The sequence below is a fragment of the Mus caroli genome, unplaced genomic scaffold (assembly GCF_978045245.1).
Source record: "Mus caroli unplaced genomic scaffold, Mus_caroli_1 scaffold_6, whole genome shotgun sequence".
In the NCBI taxonomy this organism is placed as follows: Eukaryota; Metazoa; Chordata; class Mammalia; order Rodentia; family Muridae; genus Mus; species Mus caroli.
In genome coordinates this window covers 106,246,954-106,272,698 of record NW_028227261.1, presented here as the reverse complement: position 1 = coordinate 106,272,698, position 25,745 = coordinate 106,246,954, and the positions used below count along the sequence as shown (strand labels likewise).

The following is a 25,745-nucleotide window of genomic DNA, read 5'->3' as shown; positions in this document are numbered from 1 at the left end:
GAGGTATAGCAAGACCAGAGCCCATCAAAACAGGACTTACCCCAACCTACCTGACTGTGTTGTCTGTGACGAGACCCCGGGGGCTCCCAATTAGAGGCATTCCACACAGAAGAGGAGTTCAGCAGGTTTCCAAACACCCCATCTCTTGACCTCTCCCTCACCACTCCACTTTTAATGGACTTGCAAGTAGTGAGCAGATTGTCTCGCTGAGTGTGAGGCGTGGTCTAATCCGGAAAGATGATACACTTTGGTGTCAGCACAGCAGGCCATGCTGGCTCCTCTCGCTCTGCACACCAGGCACCTGCTCACCTTAGCACTAGAAGCTAGGACAAGAGATTCCTCCACACAGCATAAACTCAGCAGTTTTATGTAGGCACTCTACTATAACATCTCTCCCTCCTATGATAGGCTAGGTTTCTGTTCTCTTAGCTGTCCCTTCCTGGGCAGAAAATTCCACCCAAGGTGGCCCTGAGGCCTACAGTCTTCATTCTGTCCTCAGTGCCCATAGAAAAGAGCCTCAGAAAATGTTAGGGTCTTCCTTCTTCTTTCCCTTGGGATCCCTACAATTGCTTGCACTGATGAAATAGGTCCTGTCCACAGCCCCTCTCTGTTCCTGGCATAAGCCAGCTCTCTGCGACTGTTGGCTGACTTGCCCTTCCCAGCCTCTCCTGCTACATACGCTTCTTCATACTGTTGCCCACAGGCTGAGCTGAGCCACTGGTGCACCGCTGGTGGCTGGCCTTTGAAGATCTGCACAGAGGCCTCACTTGCAAAGGGTTTCTGCTTGGCTCCTTGGCTGGAGCTGCGAGGTGTCTGCAGATTTCCCTGTCATCGTTTCTGTTTGTGATGGTCTGTTTATAAGTAGAGCAGATTCAAGGCAGTCCTTGTGACTGTGGTCTTTAGATGCATATTCTGCTGTGCTCTCCAGAGCAGGAAAGAAAGAGGTGGGTTTCTGTTAGCTCCAGGAGGAGCAGAATCTGTAAATCACACAGACCAGTAACCTGGTTAGGTGGTGTAGCAGTCTGTGATGGCTTTCGGCTACATTCTATTGGGCTGGTCCAAGGAGGTGGTTGCTGTTATATTTAGAGAAGCCCATCTCAGAAAGTGCATCCTGTATCCCTCCTGTGGTGTGGTAGGTAGCTCCTCTTGACATTTCAGTCCACCTTGATGACTCTCAAGCAAGTGAGGCTTTTTTGATTTTTTTTTTTTTCCTCTTCTTTGGCTTTGTTTCCAGAAAACGGGAGGAGGAAAACAAGAGGAAGGAAGCTGAAGAGCAGAAAGGGCAGCTGGACACAGATCCTCCCAGATCCCACTGCAGTTCATCTGCACCTGTCCTCCCCTGTCCACCCAGCCCCCAGAATGAGGCCAGCAAGCCGAACGCAGCCCCTAGCAACCAGCCACCCGCTAGCCACACAGTGCAGAGCCCCGGCCCAGAACACAGCAGGCCTCCAGGCAGAGCCTCCCGAGGGGATCCTTCCTCAGACCTTCAGGGAACGGCCTCCAGAAAGCCAAGTGGTGAGTCGGACCTGCGCTCTCTGACGACAGCCCGTGGGCTGGCAGTTATTACAGTAGCACTGAGAATGCCGTGACGTGGTCAGCGTTGTCTCCTTTGGTTCCCAATCTTCTGCCTTTTTTTCTTGCCTCACTATAGTTTACTAGAACGTTTTTAGGCTTCCATCTTAACTGATCTGTGGTGTGTTTGAGTACATTGCTTTTGTCTGGTTCTGTGGCTCTGGATATTACTCAGGCGACTCGCTTCAGTACGCTGACATCACCACGTTACCACTGAACAAAGTGTTGAAATACTCTCTCGCTCAGGCTGCTGTGCCACTTTTAACTGTCCTTGCTGGGACTACCCACATCAGGTTGCTTGCAGTCCCTTGTAACTCCATCTGTCTTCTGGACTCTGTGGGTACTTGCACTCACATTATATTACATACATACATATTATATACATACTCCTCCCCACGGACACATAAGTACATTTAATCTTTAAATAAATATTTAAATAGAGATCACTGGTGAAGATCGGCTGTTACCATTTTCATTTTGGTCATCAAATATAATTTATAAAACTCATGAGGAAAGGCTATTTTATATTTTAGATGATCGTATTTCTGTCCTTCTGTGTTCTCTCTTCTTCCTGATGCTCTAAGACCCCAGCCCAGATCAGTCCCCTTTGGACTGAAGACCTTCCTTTCTCTCTGGGTATCTACCCACAACATAGTCTTGGGATTTTCCCTTTTTGGAGTTTGCTGTTAACACATTCTCAAGGAATCAACCAGCCAGACCTAGACTCCATGCTTGTTCACATGTTCCAGACATGAGAAGTAGTCTTACTCCTATCTCTGACACAAAATCTCATCCCAACGATTGCATCAGGCTTGAAGTCCAGGTGTGTTGGAGGTTCCCATGTGGGACTCAAATATCAACAAACCAATAAAGATGCATCGTCCATGTTCTCGAATGCCTGAGTCAGGTCAGTGATGAGAACAGAGCAGCACAGCTGATGGTCTGGTTAAGGTGGAGTAGGAGGCGCAGCTAGCCACAGCCCGCAGCAGTTCAGAAAGCCTGCTCCTTGTTGGATCACCAGGCCCTGCCCTGCCAAGGCTTGAACAGATCCCCCCTGACTCCTCAGCGGCCCCCTGTGCCCTACTCTTGAGGAGCCCTTTCTTTTCCTCAGAAACAGCCTGAGCAGCCTTCTCATCCTGCTTCTTGCCTATGGAAATGGACTCCCTGGGCTTCTCTGTAGTTTAAACTGTCTTCCCGTTTCAAGCTCATGGAGACCTCTGTGATGTGAGTATCTCAGGAAGCCACACTATGCAGAGTCCATTTCATGTTCTGAAAACCGTATCCATAATTCTTTTCCAAACAGGCTTCCTGTGTGTCTCATAGTTCTCTGAGAGGATGCTCTAAGAGTCTTAGAAAACTCAAATGTTCCATTTTATAAAAGGCAGCGCAGCCATTCTTTTGGCTTGATCTTTATCTCAAGACCATCGCTCTGAGACTCCATGTCTCAGAGTAAAATATTGAAGTTTTATTTTCTTAAGCACATACCCTGAGATCTTTGTGGTTTTGTTTTGTTTCTTTAAATTCTGTTTGCCGTTCATTCTTTATATTCCTCTCTCCACACCTCAACATCTGCAGCTTTGTTTGTTACATTTATTTCTCTTTAATGAGACGGCTCCAAATATAATATAGTTTTTATTTTAATATCCAATAAGTAAATTCATGTTTGTAATATGCATTTCATGATTAAATAAGCTTAGATTTATTTTGTGTGTGTGTGTGTGTGTGTATGTGTGATGGTACACATGTGGAGGTGAGAGGACAATTTGTAGGGATCTCTTTTTCCTTCTACTATGTATGCAGATGAACAGACAGAAAATAAAGACAAGGTCATACCACAAATTCTACCTGTGCTCTTAGTGAAGCTGAGCAGAAAGGAAGGAATCCAAACCAACCAACTGCAATTACTTCGTGTAATATAGAAGCAAGCCAGAGCTTTGTACGTCTTGCCTCCAAACCTGAGGACCTGAGGGGTTCGATCCCAAAAACATAGCTGCAGCTTTAAAGGCAGTCAGTACTTCTTCCTGCCGTCAGGGGGCCACCTGAGCAGCATCTCCAAGTTCACTGGGTACTTTCCCCTCTCTCTCTCTCTATCTCACATTTTTGTTTTTTTGAGACAGGGTTTCTCTGTATAGCCCTGGCTATCCTGGAACTCACTTTGGAGACCAGGCTGGCCTCGAACTCAGAAATATGCCTGCCTCTGCTTCCCGAGTGCGCCACCACACCTGGCTGTGACCTAGCTCTTTTTTTTTTAATATTTTTTATTAGGTATTTTCCTCATTTACATTTCCAATGCTATCCCAAAAGCCCCCCATACCCTCCCCCCTACTCCCCTACCCACCCATTTCCACTTTTTGGCCCTGGCGTTCCCCTGTACTGGGGCATATAAAGTTTGCAAGTCCAATGGGCCTCTCTTTCCAGTGATGGCCGACTAGGCCATCTTCTGATACATATGCAGCTAGAGACACGAGCTCTGGGGGGTACTGGTTAGTTCATAATGTTGTTCTTCCTATAGGGTTGCAGATCCCTTTAGCTCCTTGGGTACTTTCTCTAGCTCCTCCATTGGGGGCCCTGTGATCCATCCAATAGATGACTGTGAGCATCCACTTCTGTGTTTGCTAGGCCCCGGCATAGTCTCACAAGAGACAGCTATATCTGGGTCCTTTCAGCAAAATCTTGCTAGTGTATGCAATGGTGTCAGCGTTTGGAGGCTGATTATGGGATGGATCCCTGGATATGGCAGTCTCTAGATGGTCCATCCTTTCGTCACAGCTCCAAACTTTGTCTCTGTAACTCCTTCCATGGGTGTTTTGTTCCCAATTCTAAGAAGGGGCACAGGTGACCTAGCTCTTAAGTTACTGTAGGAACTGTGCTCCCAGTCATTGTGCCCTGAATAACAAGGTTTACCCTTCTCCAGACTCCAGCGGCAATTCGTCCCTGCTCGCCCAGCCTCACTACAGTCTCTTCGTTGCCCTAACAGTTTCTGCTCGGCCAGTCCCAAAGTCAACGTCAAGGGCCTCTGCTAGGGCAGCACCTTTCTGAGGGTCATGTTTCTATGGTGCTTATTCTTTATGGCATAAAAATCTACCCCACAACCAAGTGGCTTAAAAGAACAATACACTATTTCTAGAAATGCTGAGGGTTAACTGGGCTCACTTGCTAGGTGCTAGAGGCAGGGTCGATTGGGCAGAAACCAAAATGGCCTCCTCCGTACGTCTGGCCAGTGCTCCTGATGGCTGAGAGCCTCAGATCTCTTTCTGTATGGCCTGTCATTCTCATGTATATTCATTCATCTCCACTAGTGCTTATGGAGAAAGCAGAAGTCGTGCAGCCTGAAAATGTACACTCCAGAGAGTTCACACCACTTCTGCTACATTCTGCTCTTGAGCCAAGGTTTAAGAAAGTGACAGTTCAACTTCTCCTCTGAGTGGATGACACGCCACAGTCACATTGCACAGGCTTGTGCAATGTCAGTACAGACATTCTCTCATAACAGGAACTGTGTCAGTACTTTGTGTTCCCAGTACCTCACAGGGTGTCTGAAATACAAAATAATCGAAGTAGTTGGGTAAACTATCAGGCTGTCGATCCAGAAGTAAACCACCAGTGTCCAGCCATAATACAGAAAGTCTTTACTGGGTGCACGCTCTAACTCCTCCAGCTGTGAGCACACACTGACTACCCAGGAGCCTCAGGTGCCAGTGCAGCTCTGCTGATGTGCTCCTCTGCAGACTCTGAGTAAATGCACGGGCTAGGGCAGTGCACGCCAGCCTTCTTCTAAAGCATTCTGCCGCGATACTGCAAAGCCAGGCTGTGTGCTGTGGACTGGACAGGGTTATGATGGTGGCTTCCCACCTTGGACTTCTACACTTTCTGATAAGCACTTAATTTTGTCCTTTAATCACATTGCTACTAGGTAGACTCCCCCAGGGACCCAGTGCTGTGAATAGACTGACTCCATCACCAGGGCAACTTAACAGTTTACTGAGGCTTACAGTTTCAGACAGTGAGTCCATGGCCATTGTGATGGGAGCATGATGGCAAGCAGGGGAGGGAGTCAGGCAGGCAGGCAAGCAGGCAGGCAGCAGGCAGGCAGGCGGGCAGGCAGGCAGCAGGCAGGCAGGCAGGCAGCAGGCAGGCAGGCATGGGGCCAGAGCAGGGAGACAGAGCTAACTGGGAATGGGGTGCTCTTTAGAGAGCTCTAAGCCCACTCTCAGTGACACACCTTCTCCAAAAAGGCCACACCTCCTAACCTTACCCAAAGTGTTCAAATATGTGAACGTATGGAAACCATTCTCATTCAAACCCTTACAATATATTCTCATGCAAATGACATATCATGTTTATAACATGTAATCTCATATATCTCTGTATCTGTATATACTTGTTCTCACTTGCTCTGCTGACTTAACTCATGAGCCTATATATTTCTGGCTGAGAACTGAACACTGATATAAAAAGCCATGGGAGTTAACTTGCACCCTGAGCTGATATTAAAGCCTGACAATGTGAGAACTAGCAATTCAAGATGCCCGTGGTCCTGTCCCGAGCTCAGATTCTGCATGTGTCAGGCTGCTGCCAGGCTCCTTCGTCTCCCAATCCCAAAGAACACTTCTTAGCAGGCTCTAGGCTGAGAGACTGCCCCCCCTCCCCGACCTTGGAATCTGTGAGCCCCAAAGGTCTTCTTCATCCCTCTGCTCACAAGAAACTCCTGGATCTTGGCTGTTTTTATTTCTGCCTGGTTAGCTCAACACGTCCTGTGGATGCTATCATTTATTCTGAACCCATCCTCAGTGGAGCATGCGCCAACTGCCTTTTCAGAAGCGGAAGTTCCTTCCTGGTGCTTACACCGGTGTTATTTTCACTGAGAGTACAAGTCCTGCTTTGTGTGTCACACTCACTTACCCAGACCTTTTTGCATATTTTCATCCTGAGACCACTTTGTACATTAATGTCTCATTGGTTAAGAAATACACACCAAACCCACATAGAATACAAGACAGGTTTCAAGTTCACAAGAGAGACTTGACCCATGTGGAGCCTAGGTTGAGACACATCTTCTTCATCTCCTAGTGCTGGCGAGCACACTTTAATGTGAATTGTTACTTCCAATAGGTAGCGCCTTTCAGGAGCTTGTCTTCTTAAAGGGTCTTCACTCCTGTTAACATTCTGCCTACAAGGCTTTGCTTTAACACAGCCAAGTGTACAATAATGCCACCCCATACCTGCTCCACGGCCTTTCATTTTTTATTTTCTGGAAAGCAAGAGGATGCCTGTGAAAGGATATTCCTGTTGTTCTAGGGAGTGGCAGAATGCTTTCAGGCTGCCTAACCCATGAGGTCATTAGAAAGAAGAGATGAGTTTTGATCTGATCACATTGTCATGGTTACTGTGATGCTAATGGACGTGTCTGCATCTCTCGTGTGAATAAATGACTAGACCTGCCCTCACCTGGGAGTTTCATACACTGACTGATTCTTTTTCCTTGTCTACCCAAGAAACACCCATAGAACACTGCAGAGGCCCCTCTGCCTGTGTGCACCCCAGATCCTGGGAAGATGGTAACAGCTCCAAGAACCAGGGAACATCCTCTGTGGAGAAGCGCAGAGGTGAGACCAATGGCAAACACCGGAGGTGTGAGGAGGGGCCCAGCAGCGCCAGGCAGCCCTTGTCCACTGGGTCAGGCCGGCCTGCTGAGAAAGGAGAGGACTCCAGCCCTGCAGCTGCAAGTGCTTCCCAGCAGGACCACCCCAGGAAGCCCAATAAGAGACAGGACAGGGCAGCCAGAGGTGCTTCCCAGAAAAGACGCACCCATCAGCTCAGAGACAGGTGCTCCCCAGCTGGGTCCAGCCGGCCTGGCAGTGCCAAGGGGGAAGTTGCCTGTGCTGATCAGAGTTCTCTCCACCGTCACACACCAAGAAGCAAGGTGACCCAGGACAAGCTTATAGGAGGGGTCTCCTCAGATTTGCCGCTCAGCACAGAAGCGTCGAGGTCAGGATGCAAGCAGCTTTATGAGGACATCTGTGCATCTCCAGAGACTGGCTTGGCTCATGGCCCCCCACCTGGACAGTGTATGAATATTCACCTTCTTCCTGTAGAGCAGCGCCTGCTGATAATCCAGAGGGAACGAAGCAGGAAAGAGCTGTTTCGACGAAAAAACAAGGCAGCCGCAGTCATCCAGCGAGCTTGGCGAAGGTAGGAGGGTGAGGGGCTGCAGTCTGTCGCCGTTCTGCCATTGTGACACCTGTGCTATCTGGTGACCCAGTGAGCTTAGGACAGTGGGGTCTGTCTTTGGGATAAAGGCAGTTGGATGGAGCCTCTCCCTGCCATGTCTGCCTCTCCCTCCCCAGCACTTTACATGATATAAGGAAATGGAAGGAAATGCCCAGCACAGGGCAGCAAAACCCTGAATTGCAATCACACCACCCAGCTTCCCACTGCAGCGCTGGTAATGACCTGGTTTAGACAAACCTCCATGCCTCCTTTCCCATTTTGGAGGTGGGATTTGTCAACCCTTGCACCTAATGTTTATGGTAGGCTGCTATGATAAAATAATGTACGCTTTGTTAATTCTGGTGCACCATATACAAGAGCTCTTTAAAAAAATGTGTATTTTAACATTTACCATGAGTGTGTGTGTGTGTGTGTGTGTGAGTAAGGAAAACCTGCAGATGCTGTTCTTTCCTTCTATCACGTGGGTCTTAGGAATTGAACACAGCTCATTGGGCTTGGTGGCAGCAGGTGCCTTTACCAGCCTAGGCATCGCACTGGGTCCACACAAGACTTTTTAAGCTGTAACCCAGGAATTAGTCATTCTCAAATACCTAAGCCAGTGCTTGGATCTCTGCATGATCACTGTGCCTGAACTCCATAAACCCATTGGAGCCACCACCACACTCAGACTGAGTTACAGCTTAGAAGCTGGGGTGGAGGCCATGCAACAGGACTAAGACAGTGTGTGCAGCCTGACCCCTTTAGAGTAGGGACATGTTTTCTTCTCAGTCTCCCTCACACTGTGGGGTCCCCTCTACCCAAATGAAGCCTTTCCTTAGTGACAGCACAGGGAAGGGGACCACTGGGCTCCTTGGGGGTTACTTGGGCCTCTAATGCTGAGGTTTAATGGTGGCAAAACAACAGGTCACTGGGAACTCTGCGCCTCAGGAGAAAAGGAATCAGTAGAAGCAGGGAGCAGAGCAACCAAGCTAGACAGAGGCTTCTGGGAACACCCTACCAAAGTGCTCCTTCAGCCTTTGAGTGATGTCTGTTCCCATCTGTGCAAGTAGTTCCAGCCACCCCAAGGAGGCTGTCGAGACAAGGATCAGGAGTCCTATGTTCTTAAGACACTCAGGAAAATGACTTGTGCACTTGACCCTTTGACTGGCCACATCCTAGGGCCTTTCCTTCCACTGCTGGTGTGTTTGCTGCAGTCATGATAATGGCAGTAGATAGAGGTGCCTATACTCCTGTTTGAGGTTAGAGAAGGGAAGTCTAGGTACTCACACACCAGGCAACACTTGTTGAGCAGCGCTACTATTGCAGCTATTGTCAACAGCACTCTGCATTTATCAAGACAAGTCCTCATAATACCATGAGGGAGGTCTGTCCTCAACCTGTCTCACAAACGAGGAAAGTACGGCACATCAGCTTACCCACATTCCAGGGCAGAAGGTGCCAGTACTAACTTTAAGGTGATGACACCCTGCCAAGCCACAGGTGGGAATAGCCACTGTCCCTCCTCTTGGGAAACATACACACTGGCCATCAGCCAGGTAAGCTTTGCTTTAGGCATCCTGGCTGAAAACAGCAGGGCTTCCCTGTCAGGCCCCACAGCTGCTCCCCAGCCCAAAGGTCTCTTCTCAGACTGCCTATTTCTCAGACTCCTTTGAAAAGTCAGAGGTTGACAGGTCCTGTCACTAAGAGTCCAGAGTAAATGAGAACAGTGACTCAGTGCACACCCACCTGTGCAGGGGATTATGCAGGCTCTCGTAAGCTGCACTGTTGTGCAGATCTGGGGTGGAACATAACTCTCAAAGAGCCCATGGGAAGCCACACCAAGGGATTCTGTCTCAGCTACTCTCCTCTTATCAACTGAAGCCCAAAGTCGTGTCTGTGGGCAGTGTCCCACACCAAGTGTAAGGGACAGTGAAGGGCTAAGGGCAGAGGACTTGGCACTCATGTTACTCATGAAATGCAGGCCATCTTTATAGAGAACATGTCCAGCTAAAAGACAGATGGCATGAGAAGTCAGAGCCTTAGGCCCAGAGAACAGGAGTCTTTGGGTTGTGATTTTAATTTATCTGGCTGTGTTTTAGGGTAGCTTATATATATGGTCCTCCCTCCATCATAGTCGCTTTGCTCGTGAAGCAGGGACTCTCAACTGAATTCAGAGCCAGCCAGCTTGACTGCCAGACCTGCTGGCATTTACACGGGTACTGGGGTCCAAGCTACAGTCCTGATGCTTGTGTGGGGTGCTTACCTGCTGAGCTAGCTCCCCAGCCCTCCCTGCCCTGCTTTAAACTTGACGATTCTAAACATTAAAACTGCATCGCGGACAAGCTAAGTTGGAAAACTGTGTAAAAAGGCTTGGTTTTTAACGACACACAGAGCTAACTCTTACCAGCATTTCTCTGGCATTTACAGATATAAATTAGCAATAGGCTAGACAGTAGGAAGAACCTACAGCCTGTGGTTAAAAGGGACTATTTTTGTGGTTAAACTACATTTAGTGGTGAACAGGGAGCAGAGTTAACCCCAAGCAAGGGTATGTTCTTGAAAATGGGAGATGGGGCTGTTCCTTTGCCTGGGAGCACTATGCTCCCGCCCACCCATCCTCGTGCCCAGGTGCTCAAGTGCAGGCCGAAAGCTCCCACAGCACCAGCCAATGCCTGCCTCCTAAGTTGGGGCAGAGGACAGGGAAGATACCTGGCATTTCAACCAGATGAACCCAAGTTGTCAGAAGGCCGGTCACCCAGTCAAGAGACGCTAGTTAATTACTCAGTGGGAAGAATCATGAAGGCAGCCTCTGAGGAAGCAGGAAGGGTCCACACCAAGCCCAGTTGGGAGGATTTTTGGTTTTGTTTTTGGAAGACTTGGGGAGGTTACCCTGTCTTTGGTGTATTGTCACACAGGCATGGGGCTGGTTGCTCTCCTGTAAGTCATAGGAATATTGATCCAGATGAACACTAATGATGCTCTCTGTTAAATGGTTCAAGACAGTCCTACTCATTAAATTTGCAGTACCTATGGTTTAGAGCCCACCACACACACTAAATGTAAACACTGCCACCATTCATGACACAGGCTTCACATCCCAACAGGGTCATCTTAGTAAACTTTGACTCTCTCCTAAAACCCTCCATGCCATCCACCGTAGGCAGAGCAGACCTGTTGGTCAGCAGTGCTAAGCCAGAACTCCAAGGTTTAATATCACCGTAAGATGCTCAGTCTTTATGAATGGCCTAAGATTGCCTCCCCAGGACTCAAGCCTTAGGACGGTGCCTGGAATGTAGCGTGACTAACAATGTTGGTTCCTTACAGTATGTAGTGCAGTCTCACCTCCTTTCCCTAACCAAACTCATGGTGCTCTGACCACATCTTTTAGGCACAGATGCTCCATCACTGATGCCTAGAATGCCTTTCTCTGCTGGGCAGCACCTACTCCCCCTTTAAAACCCAACGGAGTACCAAACAGCCATGGAAAGCCTCCCAAACACCCAGCCCCTGGCTCTTGCGTGACAATTCACACAGCACAGGTACTGCTCTCCACCTCAGCCTGTCTCTCCCACCTGTGGCTGCTGGAGGGTCAGGACTCACCCAGTTCAAGTCTCTCAATATGCAACATGAATGCTGAAACTGGGATGGGAGCTTGCCTGAGCCTCCCGTTAAATAGGCAAGTCCCATTCCTGTGGCTGTCAGCACTGCAGTGTCTTAAAGCCTGTCCTCTATGACCCCACCAGCTACCAGCTCAGGAAGCACCTGTCTCGGCTTCTGCATTTGAAGCAGCTTGGAGCCAGAGATGTGCTCAGATGTACCCAAGTGTGCACAGCCCTGCTCCTCCAGGTTTGGAGGAAAGAACTGGAACTCAAATTCCCAAAGTCCATCTCAGTAAGCAGGACATCGAAGAGTCCATCCAAAGGCTTGTCGGCCACAAAGTATGCCAGGCACTCAGTGCTCAGGCAGATCTACGGTAAGTATTCTGGGCACTTTAACAAACACCTTGGGATCCCGAGTGCCATGCCACAATCTGCAATACGACCCCACTGGATAGCCCTCCATCCAGATTCTAGAAAATATTTTACTTGCAAGCACCAGCAGACTTTTTACTCGTCTTTGATGCTAAGAGCCCTTCTTATAGGTTCCAAGACCAAAAGCCTCATCACTTAAATCTCAGACTTGTACTTGGGGCCTCTCTCACATTACCTACCTCCTGGATCTCAGAACCTATGTCACTTGGGCCATCCGTGTGCTGAGATAGCATAGTGTTGCTCACCTATGCAAATGTCCACAACTCAAGTCACTGTTTAACAGATGAGCTGCTGTCAACTAGTGTCTCTAGCTCTGCACAAACAGGCCCTCAAGATAAATAAATCAGCAGTTAAGGTTTCCTCGCATAGTCTGCTAGGACTCAATGAACACAGAGCCCAGGTCCTAAAGTCTGACAGCATTTCAACCCACCATGTCTTCCATCACCTAAGTTCCCAGTTCTGAGTAATTTCAGCTTTTGTACTTTTGGCTTAGGGATGCTCAGCCAGAAAGGTCCGTGTAAATAAACCAACCACAAAACTAATAACAAAACCCCTCCAAAAATTGGAAGCATTTCTGGTCCCAAACTTTTCAGATAACAGGAAGGAAAAAAAAAAAAAAAAAGAAAAGAAAATCAACCAGTATTTCCATGACATGCCTAATTTATCTTGGCAGACTCAGAACTGGGTCAGGTCTTGGCGGCTATTAATCAGATCGGTGACTATCTATTGGTTGATTACAGGTTGTTCTCAAGAAGGGAAAGGACATCATCCCATCAAATCTTCTAAAGTACCCCCTGTGCTTCATCTCAGTTCAGGTAAGGAAGCCACCACAGTGGGAGAACAGATGAGGGACAGCATGGGATGAATTTTCCCATGATCCTTTGACTTCAGATTGTCTTTTTACCCCCTTTCCATGAATTACTGCCATCCACATCTTTAAGACGCAAATGCTTTTCACAACTAAAAATTGATTAATATTACAAATCAATAAATGACGGCCATTTATTATTGATACCCTTTATAGTCTTCACATAAATCTCTTTCTTCAAAGGAATGTGTTGGAATCTTTGTCACATTTTTAATAACCTCCTCATACCACAGATGAAAGACCACCACAAACATTAAAGCATATTGTGCTCAGACTTTATATACAGCACAATTGCACCCACAGGAGCAGCACAGGGAACGTCTTTTCCCTCACAACATATGTGAGTTTTACTCAGGACCTCTTCCTTCACGCCAGCAGTAAGAATGGTGATAAGTTCAGGGCTGTCAGCAGCTAATGCCAGGTCTGGCCTGTCTTCACAGGTGGCTATGGCAACACCCTCCCCCACCCTCCCTGCTCTCCAGGGCCATCCTGAAGAAACAGAGAGCAGCTGCAAGGTGAACAATGACTGTCAGCATGAACTTTAACATTCATTTAGGTTTTGGTGGGGGAAAGCAGAGTAATTACTGCAAAATCTTTAATAAGAGTTGACTAATTTATGTAACACAAGGCAGGCTGCTCACAAAGTAGCAGGTGGGGTGGTCAGAAACTTTCAAAGGAATCAAGGGCCACAGATGTGGTAAGACTGGAGAAATATGTCAAAAGCAGAACTGTCACATATTACGAGATATATGGCATTTAGATATAATTAAATACAAAGTGAGTAATCAGACCACTCTCTCAAATCCACATTTACCAGCAGTCCTTAAAAATGAACATGTTTAGTATCATAGCGGTTTTAAGAAAAAGACTGAGTAAACACATTCAACATTAATGTAAGTACATACAATACTTTTTAAAAACTTCATATAACAAGCAACTTGTTCTATAAATTTCTAACCTATTTGAAATCAAATAAAATGGAGTGTTTGTCTAGCCCCAAATTTGAGGGAATACAGGTTGGTCCAACCACACCCAAAGTAAGCACAAAGCTGTCAATAAAGCTAAAGTCTAACTGGGCTATATGTGTTAAACAAACACGTTTATAAATCAGTTCAATGAACTGAACATACACAGAAGGTGCTAAAACATGGAATCATGTGGTTGAACGACAAAGGAAAGCATTAACTTGACTAAATTATTAGTTTGCTTTTTTATTTAGGAATTCAGTGGGGCTAAGGGTTTTCTGATTTTGCTCAGCAGGCTTTCAAATTCTTTAAAAATTGCTTTGCACAGTGTACATGTTGTTGTTCCAATTTGAGGAAATGCCCTCCTAAGGCTTTGCACATAGAAAGACAGAAAACGATGGAAATCCCAAGATGCAGCCTCCTTGGACTACTGCTTTGTATGCATGAGACCCAAATAAGCAATCTCTGCTTTCTGTAATCTTCTACACCCACACCACCATGCACAGGATTTCAACCTAACTCTTAACCGACACATAGCCACCTGTGCCCATCTCTTTAAAATGACAAGCTCCCCACTAGCAAGAGGAATGACCCTGGCTCATGTGGCTACTGGTAATGGCACCTCTGTAGGAAGTCAATACATGCTTCCACCTACGGAGGGGAATGCAGATGACAACTTACTTCAAGATACAGCTGCAGTGCCCAAGGTCCAAAAGCAGTAATTTGAAATCAGGGAAAATGAAGGTATGTTCCTTTGTCCAAACTGTCCACATCTCATACTTAATCTTCCACATTACTGTCAGTAGTAAACTACAGCAGAGTGTCTTCAGGTTTCCCCACCATTTCTGTGGCCTGTCATTTGTTACTATGTATGAAACTAATGTTTTCTGTTGCACCCAAAAAGTGTTAGTTATTCCAATGTCACAAGCCACAAGAAATCTATTTTCACATACAGGCATAGTGACTGTAATCCCAACTATAAGGAGACTGAGGCAGGAGTGTTGTAAGTTCAAAGCTAGCCTAGGCTACAGAGAACCTCAAAAAAAAAAAAAAAAAAAAGCAAATAAACAAACAAAACCCAGAAAAACCCAACCCCCCCAAAAAAATCCAAAAACAAAAAACCCACCAAGATTCTTATCTATGTCATCCCTAAAACTTTTTTTGTTGACTTATAAAAGTATGTGGCAAAAGAATTCTAAGATGTGTATAAATCATGTGCCATGTGAAAGGCATGCAGAGAAGGATGCTGTATTACCACTCCTACCCACTCAAGATCTACCACCCACTTACAACCCCTCCCAGTCCAGCTCCTGCTTTAAAGAGATACCCTGTCAATGAGGACTAGTCATCACCAGGGAGAGCCTCATCCCAAATCCTTTTATCTTACCACAAACAACTCCTGTCTTCCATTAAGATCAATAATATAAATATACATTTGCTTTTAACAGTGAACAGTTTGCAGTCTATACATCTTGACAACAGTGGAAGATCAAAGAAGTTCTCTTACAATCTGCAACCAGCCAGTCGATCAAAAAACAAGCCAAAGCTTTAACCCTGGAGGAAGATCAGAACCAGTGTGGAATTCTGCTCTCTGTAAACTCTTCTACTCATGAGAACGCTTTACTATTTGCACCTAAAGACTTGTTACCCAGCATATGGGGTCAAAGACAAGGTTCAAATGTTTTCTCCTGGGGGTTTACTCAGCGTTACTTTTTATTCCTCTCAGCATGCACTGAAAGGACCAGAGCAGGGCGCTCGGATGGACTGCCTAGCTGTGTGCTTCACCTCAAGCCAGCATGACTAGAAATGAGAACTGCCACACTCATCATGACAACACCTGTACTAAGGAGCTGCTGGGCTGGGATTTCTAACTGGCACAGGCCTAGGTTTTCCACTCTAGAACCTTCTTCAATGAGATAGGAAACCTGGGCCACAACAACCACCCTCAACTCTTTACTTCCCTGGAACATACTGTGATGAAAATCACAAGAGACATTTTAAACTTTAGATGCAAATCATGGCTTAGTGCATGCAGTTAGAAACTGTCCAGTGTGCTAAAGCGGAACTGAGAAGCACATTCTGTTGCTTCCTTACCGTGATCAGTTTCCAGGTTGGTCCAGAGAGAACAGAAGCTCAGCTTTCACTGCTGAGTGGCACCAATGATACCACAGCACCAACAAGTCAGCAAGACAGGGTTTACAGCAGAATGCACCAACCAACTCAGGCTTCTCTTCCCCTCTGCATCTTCTGACCAACTTGCAGAAATATGCAGCATTCCCCAAATGCAGTTTCTTTTGTGAAAGTAACCCACACTCTAACTAAAACTACTTGGCTTAAATAAAGTCTAGTGATTATGGGCTTTTACAGAGGCAACGATGACGTCAGGTCAGTACTGTGTGCTAACAGTGAAGGTCAGGAAGCAAGTGTTTACCTCACTTAACTACCTAGACTTTTGGTTTAGTAAATTATATTCAAAATGAAGACAGGTTTATCTAGATGAGATAACAAAGATGCATTGGTAAGTGAATGAAGGCATCGTAGCTCACTCTATGTATTGTAAACATTTAGCTCCTGTGTAATTCAAACTGTTCTATAGCCTGTCTTTGTATCGCTTACTAGTCCAGGCAAACAGCGCGAGAGCACTAAAAGCTAACTTTTAAACTTTTAAAATAAACTCTTAAACTTTATTTTCCCACTTCTGTATGAAGGAAGCTCATGAACTTCTTTAAAAGTTGAGGTTTAATGGCAAACATCTGTTACATCAGTCTTTCTTCAAAATAAAATGAATGTGCATGAACAATTAACTTCAAACAGGAGGTACCATGGTGCTTCTTTAATACAATGCATTCAATATACTAGGCCCTTGGGGATGGCCACTGATGTACACGCTGAAGCAGTAATGTAAGTCTGTAAGCCACTGCTCCTGAACACTGCCACCCTTTAAAGTCTGCAGAGAAAAACAAAAGGCACTTTAGTTTGAGAACCTAGCATTTTTCATGCCTCCATTAAAGTATATTCCCCAACCACTAGCTGGAGAATATACATGGGCTGGACCTAAGGCCTCCCTGTGGGTCTTGAATAACTGGAGCAGCGGCTCCAGTTATTCCCAAAAGCTGTTGCCTATACTTAAGGTACGTTCTTCTAGCTGGGCAGCCTTGTCTGGCCTCAGTGGGACTGGATGAGCGCAGCCACATAGAAACCTGAAGTGCCAGGATGGGAGGATACCCAGAGGATGCCCACCCTCTCAGAGGAGGAGGGGAGGGGGAAGGGATTGTGGGAGGAGGTGACTGGGAGGTGGGGCACTAAAAGTAAAAAGTGAGTAAGTAAAGAAATAGATTTTCTTTTTTAAAATCCTCTCCTATAAACTAGAAAGAATCTTAAAATACAAAACCAACCAACCAACTGTTGGGAGTTACTATAGCCAATGAAATTTCCTACTCTTTACAAGATTTTCAAATTATGAAATGGGCCCTAAAGGCATAGGTATTTGAACAATTGGTTGCCAGCTAGTGCTGCTGTTTTGGAAGGTTCTTTGGACACAGCCTACTTCTGGCCCAGGCTCTCTACTTCCTGACCAACTGAGATGTAAATCCACGCAGCAGACACCCACTGCCATAGATGTACCCTAGCACAGTGCTTACTCCATGATAATAGAGTGCCCTCTCACACTGTCAAATACATAAGTCCTTTCTTTTAAGTTGGATCTGTTATTTGGTTAATGTGACAAGAGAAATAGTATGTACCCTTAAGAGTAGCAAGTTCTTTGTGAATGTGTTCCCTCCTGGACATGCTGGAGACTAATAAAATTTATCGACAATCATCCATCCCTGATGCCTTTATTTCTTCCGCGTGGCACCAGTTTTCATGACCGTTACACTAATGCCAATAGATGAATTCTTCAGGGCCAGCTAGCACTCCTCTTCCTCTTTTGTAGAGGTAGGCTGATGCTCTATACAGGCATGGTAATATAAAAGTCAGAGTTACTGACTTTTCTCTCTCCAACTGTTTTGAATTATCCACTGCCACACTGTCTTTTGCTCTGACTTCTCTAAGTCAGAGCAAGCACCCAGTAACATGTTTATAAAAGTCTAAGATGCTGAAGTACAACTACACATCAATGAATAAACCCTAAGTCATCTATACACAATCTCTTTTACTCCCAACCAGAACACTAAGGGAGACTTTGAGAACCAGCCAGGTACAGAGGCAAAGGGGAAGCCTTCAGCTTTCTCTTTCCCTCTTCTCTTACTGTCCTTTTCTTTTAGATTCTGGCCACAGCCTGGGTATACTTTCCCTCACACACTGGCCGCCTCATCTGTTCTCTGATCCAGCTTACCGGGTATGACTTTCTCTCGTCCCTTCCTTCAGAGTTATCAAAATTTACAGATTGGCTGCACTTGTTTCCCTCTCAAACTTTAATAAAATTGTTCCTGAACTTAAATTTTCTATTTGTTCAATGATGCCAAAACAATTAGGTAGCATTTAATAAATAACAGGTAAACTAAACAGATTACTTGAATATTCTTATTTAACACTCACCAAAACCCTGCATTAATCCTATTTTAACAGACAGAAAAAATAAACCTAACAACAGAAGTGAAAAAGAGTTAACATTACTGTTACTCAAAAATTCTCATGAGTTCCAGGACAGCCAGGGCTATACAGACAAACCCTGTCTCGAAAAACCAAACAAAAAAACCTCACGATGTCTGTAGTGCCTAAATCTCCGACAGTGACACCCTTGGGTGGGAGCAGCTACCCCTCCCCACAACCTCTAACTACCTTCCAACCCCTGAAGGAGAGTGGCCAGGCCCTACCCTAAAGGGAAAAAAAAAGAGCCCATGATCAAGCCACAAAATTCCTGCAATCCCAGACCAATCTGGCAAACTCCTCCACTCCCCAAGAAACCCTATATAAAACTTGCATCCTGCTTCAGTTTTGCTCCTTCTCTCCATAACAGAGGCAGCCACTCTTATGTCTTTCCCAGTGAATTTCAGGTGAGGTTTGTTGTATGGTGTGACTTTGTGGTATTCCTTGGCACCCAGAGGTTTCCCCTCAGAGCTGCAACATTATACCAACTTAACTTCTGGTGCCACCTTCTTCTTGAGTATTTTAAAACTGTATTCTTAAGAGACTGGTTCTGAATCACGGACAAAGAAGGTGCTGGTGAGCCGGGCAATGGTGGCCCACTCCTTTAATCCCAGCACTTGGGAGGCAGAGGCAGGCGGATCTCTGAGTTCAAGGCCAGCCTGGTCTACAGAGTGAGTTCCAGGATAGCCAGGGCTACACAGAGAAACCCTGTCTCAAAAAAAAAAAAAAAAAAGAAGATGCTGGTGAATTGCAAAGAGTCAGTGGGTACACAGGAAATTCATCCTCTCAAAAGTAGCCCTTGGCCCTCCCTCTAGTGAAGAGGACAAAGCACTGGGTTCCACAATACCTACCGTGATGTTCTTGATAATCTGCTGCACTATGATGGCATTAGTCAGCATGTGCGACCTAAGAGGCACATGCTGAAGCAGCAGGCGAAGCAGCTGGCCTACAACAGGCAGCTCCTCGGGAGAAGCTCTGTTCACCCGTAGACTCTGCAGCATCAACCTGAGGACTCTAGGCAGGAGAGCCAGGATGGAGACACAAACCTCCCACAGTTTGTCCCTACAGTAATAGAAAGAAAAGAGAGGTGGTGAGCCAAAACACAAGAGAAATGCCCTTTCCACATTCAAAACTAAAACAGACTTTTGAGAAAGACCAATGTTGCCAGGTGTGACAACTTAATGCCTATAATTGCAACATTTAGGAGCTGAACAGAAGTGTCATTGATTTTGAGCCCAGCTTAGGCTACATAATGAGTTCAAGAGATCCTGCCTCAATAAACAAAACAAACTTCAAACTAAATACAACAAATATTAAGTAGTAAAGGAACTATGTATTAAATACTAGAAAGTCTAGTAAACAGCATTTTCCTGGAAGCAACAGTGATTATATATAGCACAGAGCTTGCCAGCAAACGGGATTATCTCTACATGTACACACAACCCTGGAAACTGCTCAATTACTGTACAATGTAGAAGACATTCAGACTACTGCTCCCAAGAAAGAACAGAAATCCATAGATGAAACTTCAAACCTATGACTGGATGCAGTCTAGTCAATATCACCAAACAAAGGAAAGGGCTGATTTCCAGAAAGAAAAACGTCTTTGCCAAGAACCCAAACAGATTTCAGAAAGTAGCCAACAATGGGACCATTACTCCAACATTGGGTCATAAAATGATAAATGGTCATTTCCATGTCACTAAGTGGGCTTATGGTAAATATGACCTGAATGTAATTAAGTGACACAATATCCATTTGGAGGGTGAGTACAGGGATTGATGGGGAGCAAGTAAAAGTCGTGAGTGAATGTATGTTGTCAACAAAGGGAATTCCATGTGAAGAACCATAAAGGTGGGATTGATTGGCAAAGCCTTGGAAAGATGGCAAAGCCTTCCATAGGTGTAGAGTGTAAATGATGACAATGTATTCAGAAAATGTCAACCATAGTTGCTCCCCTGTTCCCTTGGCCCAAAGATGTTTATAGCCTGAAGACTATTCTCCTTACAGAGACTACTGCTCCTACCATTTTTAGTGAGGCCTCTCTCTTTGTCCTGCTGTTGGCCAATAACCCACCTAGCTGTTTGCCTGTCTATAGTAAGCAGTGTATAATAAGCATGCTGAGCTTCCTAGGGTAGTGCAGCTTCTCCACCAAGAATCTTGCCGATCCAATCCCAGCTTTAAATGTGCTCTGCTTGGGTCAACCCCTGGATCTGTGCCAGAGCACAGCAGAGATTGCTGAAGGCTCCAACCTTAGTCTTAGTTTCTGTACCTGGAGTGAACAAACAGCCTTCTAAAGTCCCCAAATCTCAGCTTTTTGCGCATGATCAATTCCTTGGACGACTCCACCTAAAGAACTTACGTGTGAGGCACACAATGAATCCATTCTAGACCAATAGGTCAAAGTCTTTAACCATGTACTGACACAGAACCAGAAATGAATAGCCATGTACAAGAAGAAAAGAGAAAAGTCAGCAGGCTCTTGAATAGTTAATAATAAGGCAGAGGCATAAAGACCATAAAACTTCAGGTGAAAAAGACCATAGGAAGTTGCTTTGGTTCCTAATAGTTTTTTAAATACCTAGTTTTTGAGTCATCTGACAGAGGGTGTGCATTCTAAGAAAGGTTAGATGACTTCATCGTGTGAATGTCATAGTGCACAGCTTTATAACACTATCAAGAGACGCAGTAAGCACAAGATATGAAGCTGTGCCAATAAACACATCAAGCAGTGTGTACTTAATGTTGTATTTTGTCATTTTCATCTTGTTTTAATGTTAGAGTGTCACTCTGCTGCCTTATGACTCACTCTGGCAGGAGATCTCAAACTTGTAGCATCTTGCTCTGCCTCCCAGTGCTGGGATTTCAGTTATGTACCTCTCTTGTGCTGTACTCTGTCCAACTAGCAGCATAGTCAGTCTGCACCACCACAAACACATAAGTAACATACAATACTACAATGACTACAATGGTCTCTCAGTTCCATCCCACTCTGGTGTAACAGTCCTCACTGAGTGAACGTCTGCAGCACATGACTTCTCACTTTGTGCTTGATTAGGTGGGTTTCAGCTAACTAAACACTGTTGGAACAAAGGCTTCAAAGTCCTAGGTATGAGAGGCCAAGTAATCTGAACTGCACTTCACATACAAGGTGAGAAATCAGGAAAAGGAAAATGTGAAACTATCTTACAGTGAGGTCACCATAAACTCCTGCAAAATACACACTAAAAAAGGTATGCAACCCAAGACAGAATCTGCTCAGCCCTGTGAAAAAATTTCAGAATCCCTCTTACTCTCCATGGAAGAGAAAATTTTCTGCACCAGAAAAGACTTTTTGATGAACTGACAAGAATCTGAAACACCAACAAATCACAAACAAGAATGGCAAAGTGCCAAAACAGAAGCAAATCAAAGAAAACAAACAAACAAAACTTGGTCAAGTTCCTGCCCACTGGGAGGATGAACTCAAAGAGAATCGGACTGGAAGATGTGGAGACAAAAGAAATGAGAAAGTAACTCACTATACTTTAAATGGAATTCTTAGAAAAACTAAGAATAAAACAGCGGAAGAAATAACAAAGGACTTCCCAGAATGAGGAACAGGATCCCAAGTCTTCAGGCAGAGATTTAAGCCCAAGCTATGGAAGAACACATGCTGATTTATAAAAGACTGATTTTAAAGAGCATAAGGACTTAAGACTTCTACCTACAAACCAAGTGGCTAGGCCAGCAGATTTTCATTATTCAAGAGACTACTAGACAAAAGAAAGAGCAGCATATTCAGGGCTCAGTGACACACTGTGACCAGGCTTTATCAAGCCTGACTTTTCAGCTACTATCTGGGAAATCAAAGATCTCTGAGTTTGAAGCCAGCCTGGTCTACACAGCCAGTTCCAGGCCAGCCAGAGCACAAAGTGAGACTTTCTAAAACACAGAGGTGCTTTAAATAGGGAAACAAGTTATTTTCTCCAGTCTAGTCACATAAAGCCAAAGATGTTCCTTTATTTAAAAGCTCCTAAGATTTTTGAAACTTCAGATTTTTTAAAAATTAAGGGCTTATATTTCAAATGACAGAAAATGGCAAATAGCAGTAATAAATGAAATCTTGTGTGGAGATGTTATAAAACCTTAGATAATATCAAATCCACATTCATGATGCATTAGTTTTATGGTATTACATTCACTGTAGTGAATACCATATTATTTTTAAAAATTGTGTTTTCAGTGGAAAAAAATTTGAGCTTAAGTGCAAATAGTACAATGGACAAGGTCTGGTACTCTCATAAAACAAATTACTATAGATCAAAGGAACTGCAAAGAAAGCCAAACCCAGACATCAGCCTGTATCTGTAAACCATGTTCTATTGGAAACAGCCACATTCACTTATGTATTTTCTATTGCTGCTTTTACATTATACAGTAAGTACCTATGGCAGAGCGCTTATGACACTGAAAACCTGAATTATTTACCATCTAACCCATTAAAGAACTTTGCTAAAGCTTACCTTCATACAGAGAATTAAAAGTGAGTAAAACAGAACTAAATGAATCAACATAAATGATCACAGACAATACTGGTAGTCAAAAAAAAAGTACAAAAAAAGATATTAAGTTTGCAAATATAGAACAGAAGACATAAATATACACAGAACTACCTACTTAACAAGCCACATTGCCAATCAACACTAAAGAGATACACACAAGGGAACAAGAACTGCAGTGTGTGTTGTGTGCTGGTAGCGTGGGTCCATACATACATGCCCAGGAATGCATTAAATGCATGGCTCAGTTTGTTACTACTGCTTTAAGCCATGAAAATTTATACAGCCAGCACGCACTCTACAGTTTCAGCACATTTACAAGTTCAAAGTGAAGAAGCCATAGGGCATGAAGGTGCATACCTACAGTACCAGCACTTCTGAGACTGAGGCCAGCAAGACTGTCTCAAAAGAAAGAAAGAGAGAGAGAGAGAGAGAGAGAGAGAGAGAGAGAGAGAGAGAAAGGAAGGCAAGCAGGAGAGAGGAGAAGGAGAGGGAGGGGGGAGGGAGAGGGAGAGGAGAGAGGAGAGAGGGGAGAGGGGAGAGGGAGGGGGAGAGAGAGAGAGAGAGAGAGAGAGAGAGAGAGAAAGGAAGGCAGGAGAAGAAGAGGGGGAGGGAGAGAGGGGAGAGGGAGGGAGAGGGAAGAGAGAGAGAGAGGGGGAGAGGGGGAGAGGGAGGAGAGGAAAAAATGCCACAAACAATAAAGTTCAAAGAAAGACTAGAGAATGCACAAATCAAAAGATTAACAGAAGGGAAGGTAATGTAACTTTAATTTTTTTGCTGTTTGCTCACCTGTATAGTTTTTTCACTTGAGTCAACCAATAAAATTATAAACATGAAAATATTTTAAACCTATAGTGGAATCTTCCAAACACTGTAGTTCTAGCTTAAACATTGCAAAGAAGTACAAGTACTAACTAAAATTACTAGCATTTTAACACTTAAGTCCAACAATTTAATATTCTACTCTGGGTATCTCTAATGGAGCCTAAAAATAAAATAAAATCCATCTAGAGACTGACCCACCTGGGGATCCATCCCATATACAGTCACCATACCCAGATGGTTGCCAACAAGTGCTTGCTGAAAGGAACCTAAGATAGCTAGCTGTCTCCTGAGAGGCTCTGTCAGAGCCTGACAAATACAGAGGCGGATGCTCTTAGCCAATCACTGGACTGAGCACGGAGTCCCCAATAGAGGAGTTAGAAAAAGGACTGAAGGAGCTGAAGGGGTTTGCAACCCCATAGGAAGAACAACAATATCAACCAACCAGACCCCACAAAGATCCCAGGGTCTAAACCACAAACCAAAGAGTGCACATGGAGGGACCCATGGTTCCAGCCTCACATGTAGCAGAGGATGGCCTGTTGAGCATCAATGGGAGGAGAAGCCCTTCGTCTTGTGAAGGTTTGATAGATGCCTCAGTGTAGGGGAATTCGAGGGTGGGGAGGTGGAAAGGGATGGGGGGAGGGGACCCAGAAATGGGCTAACATTTGAAATGTAAATAAGGAAAATATCCAATCCAAAAAAAAAAAAAAAAAAAAACCCCACAACTACTATCAAGAAACTGTACTAGGAGTTCATTCACTATTAAGAGTACAATTTTTTGCTGTGGTAGACCTGTTAACAAATTCTCATAAAAGCTTTCCAGAAGGGCCAGGCAGTGGTGGCGCAGGCCTTTAATCCCAGCACTTGGGAGGCAGAGGCGGGTGGATTTCTGAGTTCTAGGCCAGCCTTGTCTACAGAGTGAGTTCCAGGACAGCCAGGGCTACACACAGAGAAACCCTATCTAAAAAAACAAAAATCAAACAAAAAAAGCTTTCCAGAAACTCTGTAATGCCATATGACTTTTCAAGTCTGCAGCTTAATGAAAAATAAAAATTAAAAAAAAAAAAATCCTAAGATTTCTTGCTACAACATTAAAAAGACGAATAAAAGAACCAAAAAAAAAAAAAAAAAAAAAAAAAAAAAAAGCTACCAAAGTATATTCAAGCCCACTGAATGAACTTAAATTAGCTCTAAAACCTAGTTCCCCTTCACTCTTATTTAAGGAGAAGAGAAACAAAAGGGGAAAGATTAAGGCTGAAAATAAAGTAAGCATTACCTCTTTTTTAGATGTTCTGCATCCCCTTTCTCTAGAGTAAGCAGAAAATAAAGAAGGCTGTAGCAACAAGAAGCCAGGAATGGCAGGAGAGCTTCATTAACTACACATGTATGATCCAGGAGCTTACACATCGCTCCAAATATACAGCCAGCTGTGCTGTCAGGAATTACAGTCAGCCCAACCTGAGTGAAGAAAAGTGAAATTACTTTGCATGAAGAAATAACTTTTGTGTAAGGCAATGAAAATCGAAACCAGAGCTCAGGAACTCTCACGTGCAAGCTAGCATTCTAACACAGAGCCACGCCTGAGAACTGCCACTGATAGAATCCATGCACAGCTTCCCTTTCATGGAGGAAGCTTTTACAAGTTTCAAACATTACAGTTTCTATCCTCGGTCAGAAATAACATTATTTAAAGGAATGCTTCATATATTATATCCAAAGTCATAATCCTAACAATCATAGTTATATGTCTTCTACTCTATATGCAGTCTCTTTTACATTTAGCCATGTGGGTACAATAAGGAAAATGCATCTAGAGGGATTAGTAGGAGATATTATATTAACATTAAGCTGCTCACTGGAAAGAAACCCAAAAGCCAGAAAAGGTTCGTTATGGTGTGGTCATTCATCTAGCTCACAGGGGTGCACTGTCACTAAGGCTGGAACACAGCTGTAACTGTACAGTCGGATCTGAACCTCCTCCAAAAGGCAATCTCAAAATGGAGGCCAGACTGGCTGGGATGTTAAGCCTTTCCCACAACAAATGTGGGCACATGAAAGCAAAAACCTGTGACTAGAAGCAGAGAAGGAAAAAAAAAGTCCACATCTTTGATGTTAAGAGAATAAGAGCTGGAAGTCTGACAGT

The 25,745-nt window shown here is 44.7% G+C and overlaps 2 protein-coding genes across 9 annotated transcripts in view; one reads left to right on the top strand and one right to left on the bottom strand.

Annotated features, from left to right (window-relative positions):
- Invs (inversin) overlaps positions 1–15,352 on the top strand; it is a 149,108-nt gene extending 133,756 nt beyond the window's left edge. For 4 of the 5 annotated variants that reach the window (XM_029476079.2, XM_085839300.1, XM_085839301.1 and 1 more), the window contains 5 exons: positions 1,235–1,515; positions 7,068–7,764; positions 11,526–11,755; positions 12,554–12,628; positions 15,095–15,352. In XM_029476079.2, coding sequence (XP_029331939.1) covers positions 1,235–1,515; positions 7,068–7,764; positions 11,526–11,755; positions 12,554–12,628; positions 15,095–15,198 — 1,387 coding nt within the window. In that variant the 3' untranslated portion in view covers positions 15,199–15,352. The remainder of the gene's footprint in view (positions 1–1,234; positions 1,516–7,067; positions 7,765–11,525; positions 11,756–12,553; positions 12,629–15,094) is intronic. The other variant, XM_085839302.1, reaches the window with a different exon arrangement.
- Positions 15,353–16,455: 1,103 nt separating this feature from the next.
- The window catches only part of Tex10 (testis expressed 10), a 39,300-nt gene continuing 30,010 nt past the window's right edge, over positions 16,456–25,745 (bottom strand). For all 4 annotated transcript variants that reach the window (XM_021159427.3, XM_085839303.1, XM_085839304.1 and 1 more), the window contains 3 exons: positions 24,879–25,060; positions 19,088–19,298; positions 16,456–16,593 (listed from right to left, as the gene is read on the bottom strand). In XM_021159427.3, the coding sequence (XP_021015086.1) occupies positions 16,480–16,593; positions 19,088–19,298; positions 24,879–25,060 (507 nt within the window). In that variant the 3' untranslated portion in view covers positions 16,456–16,479. The remainder of the gene's footprint in view (positions 16,594–19,087; positions 19,299–24,878; positions 25,061–25,745) is intronic.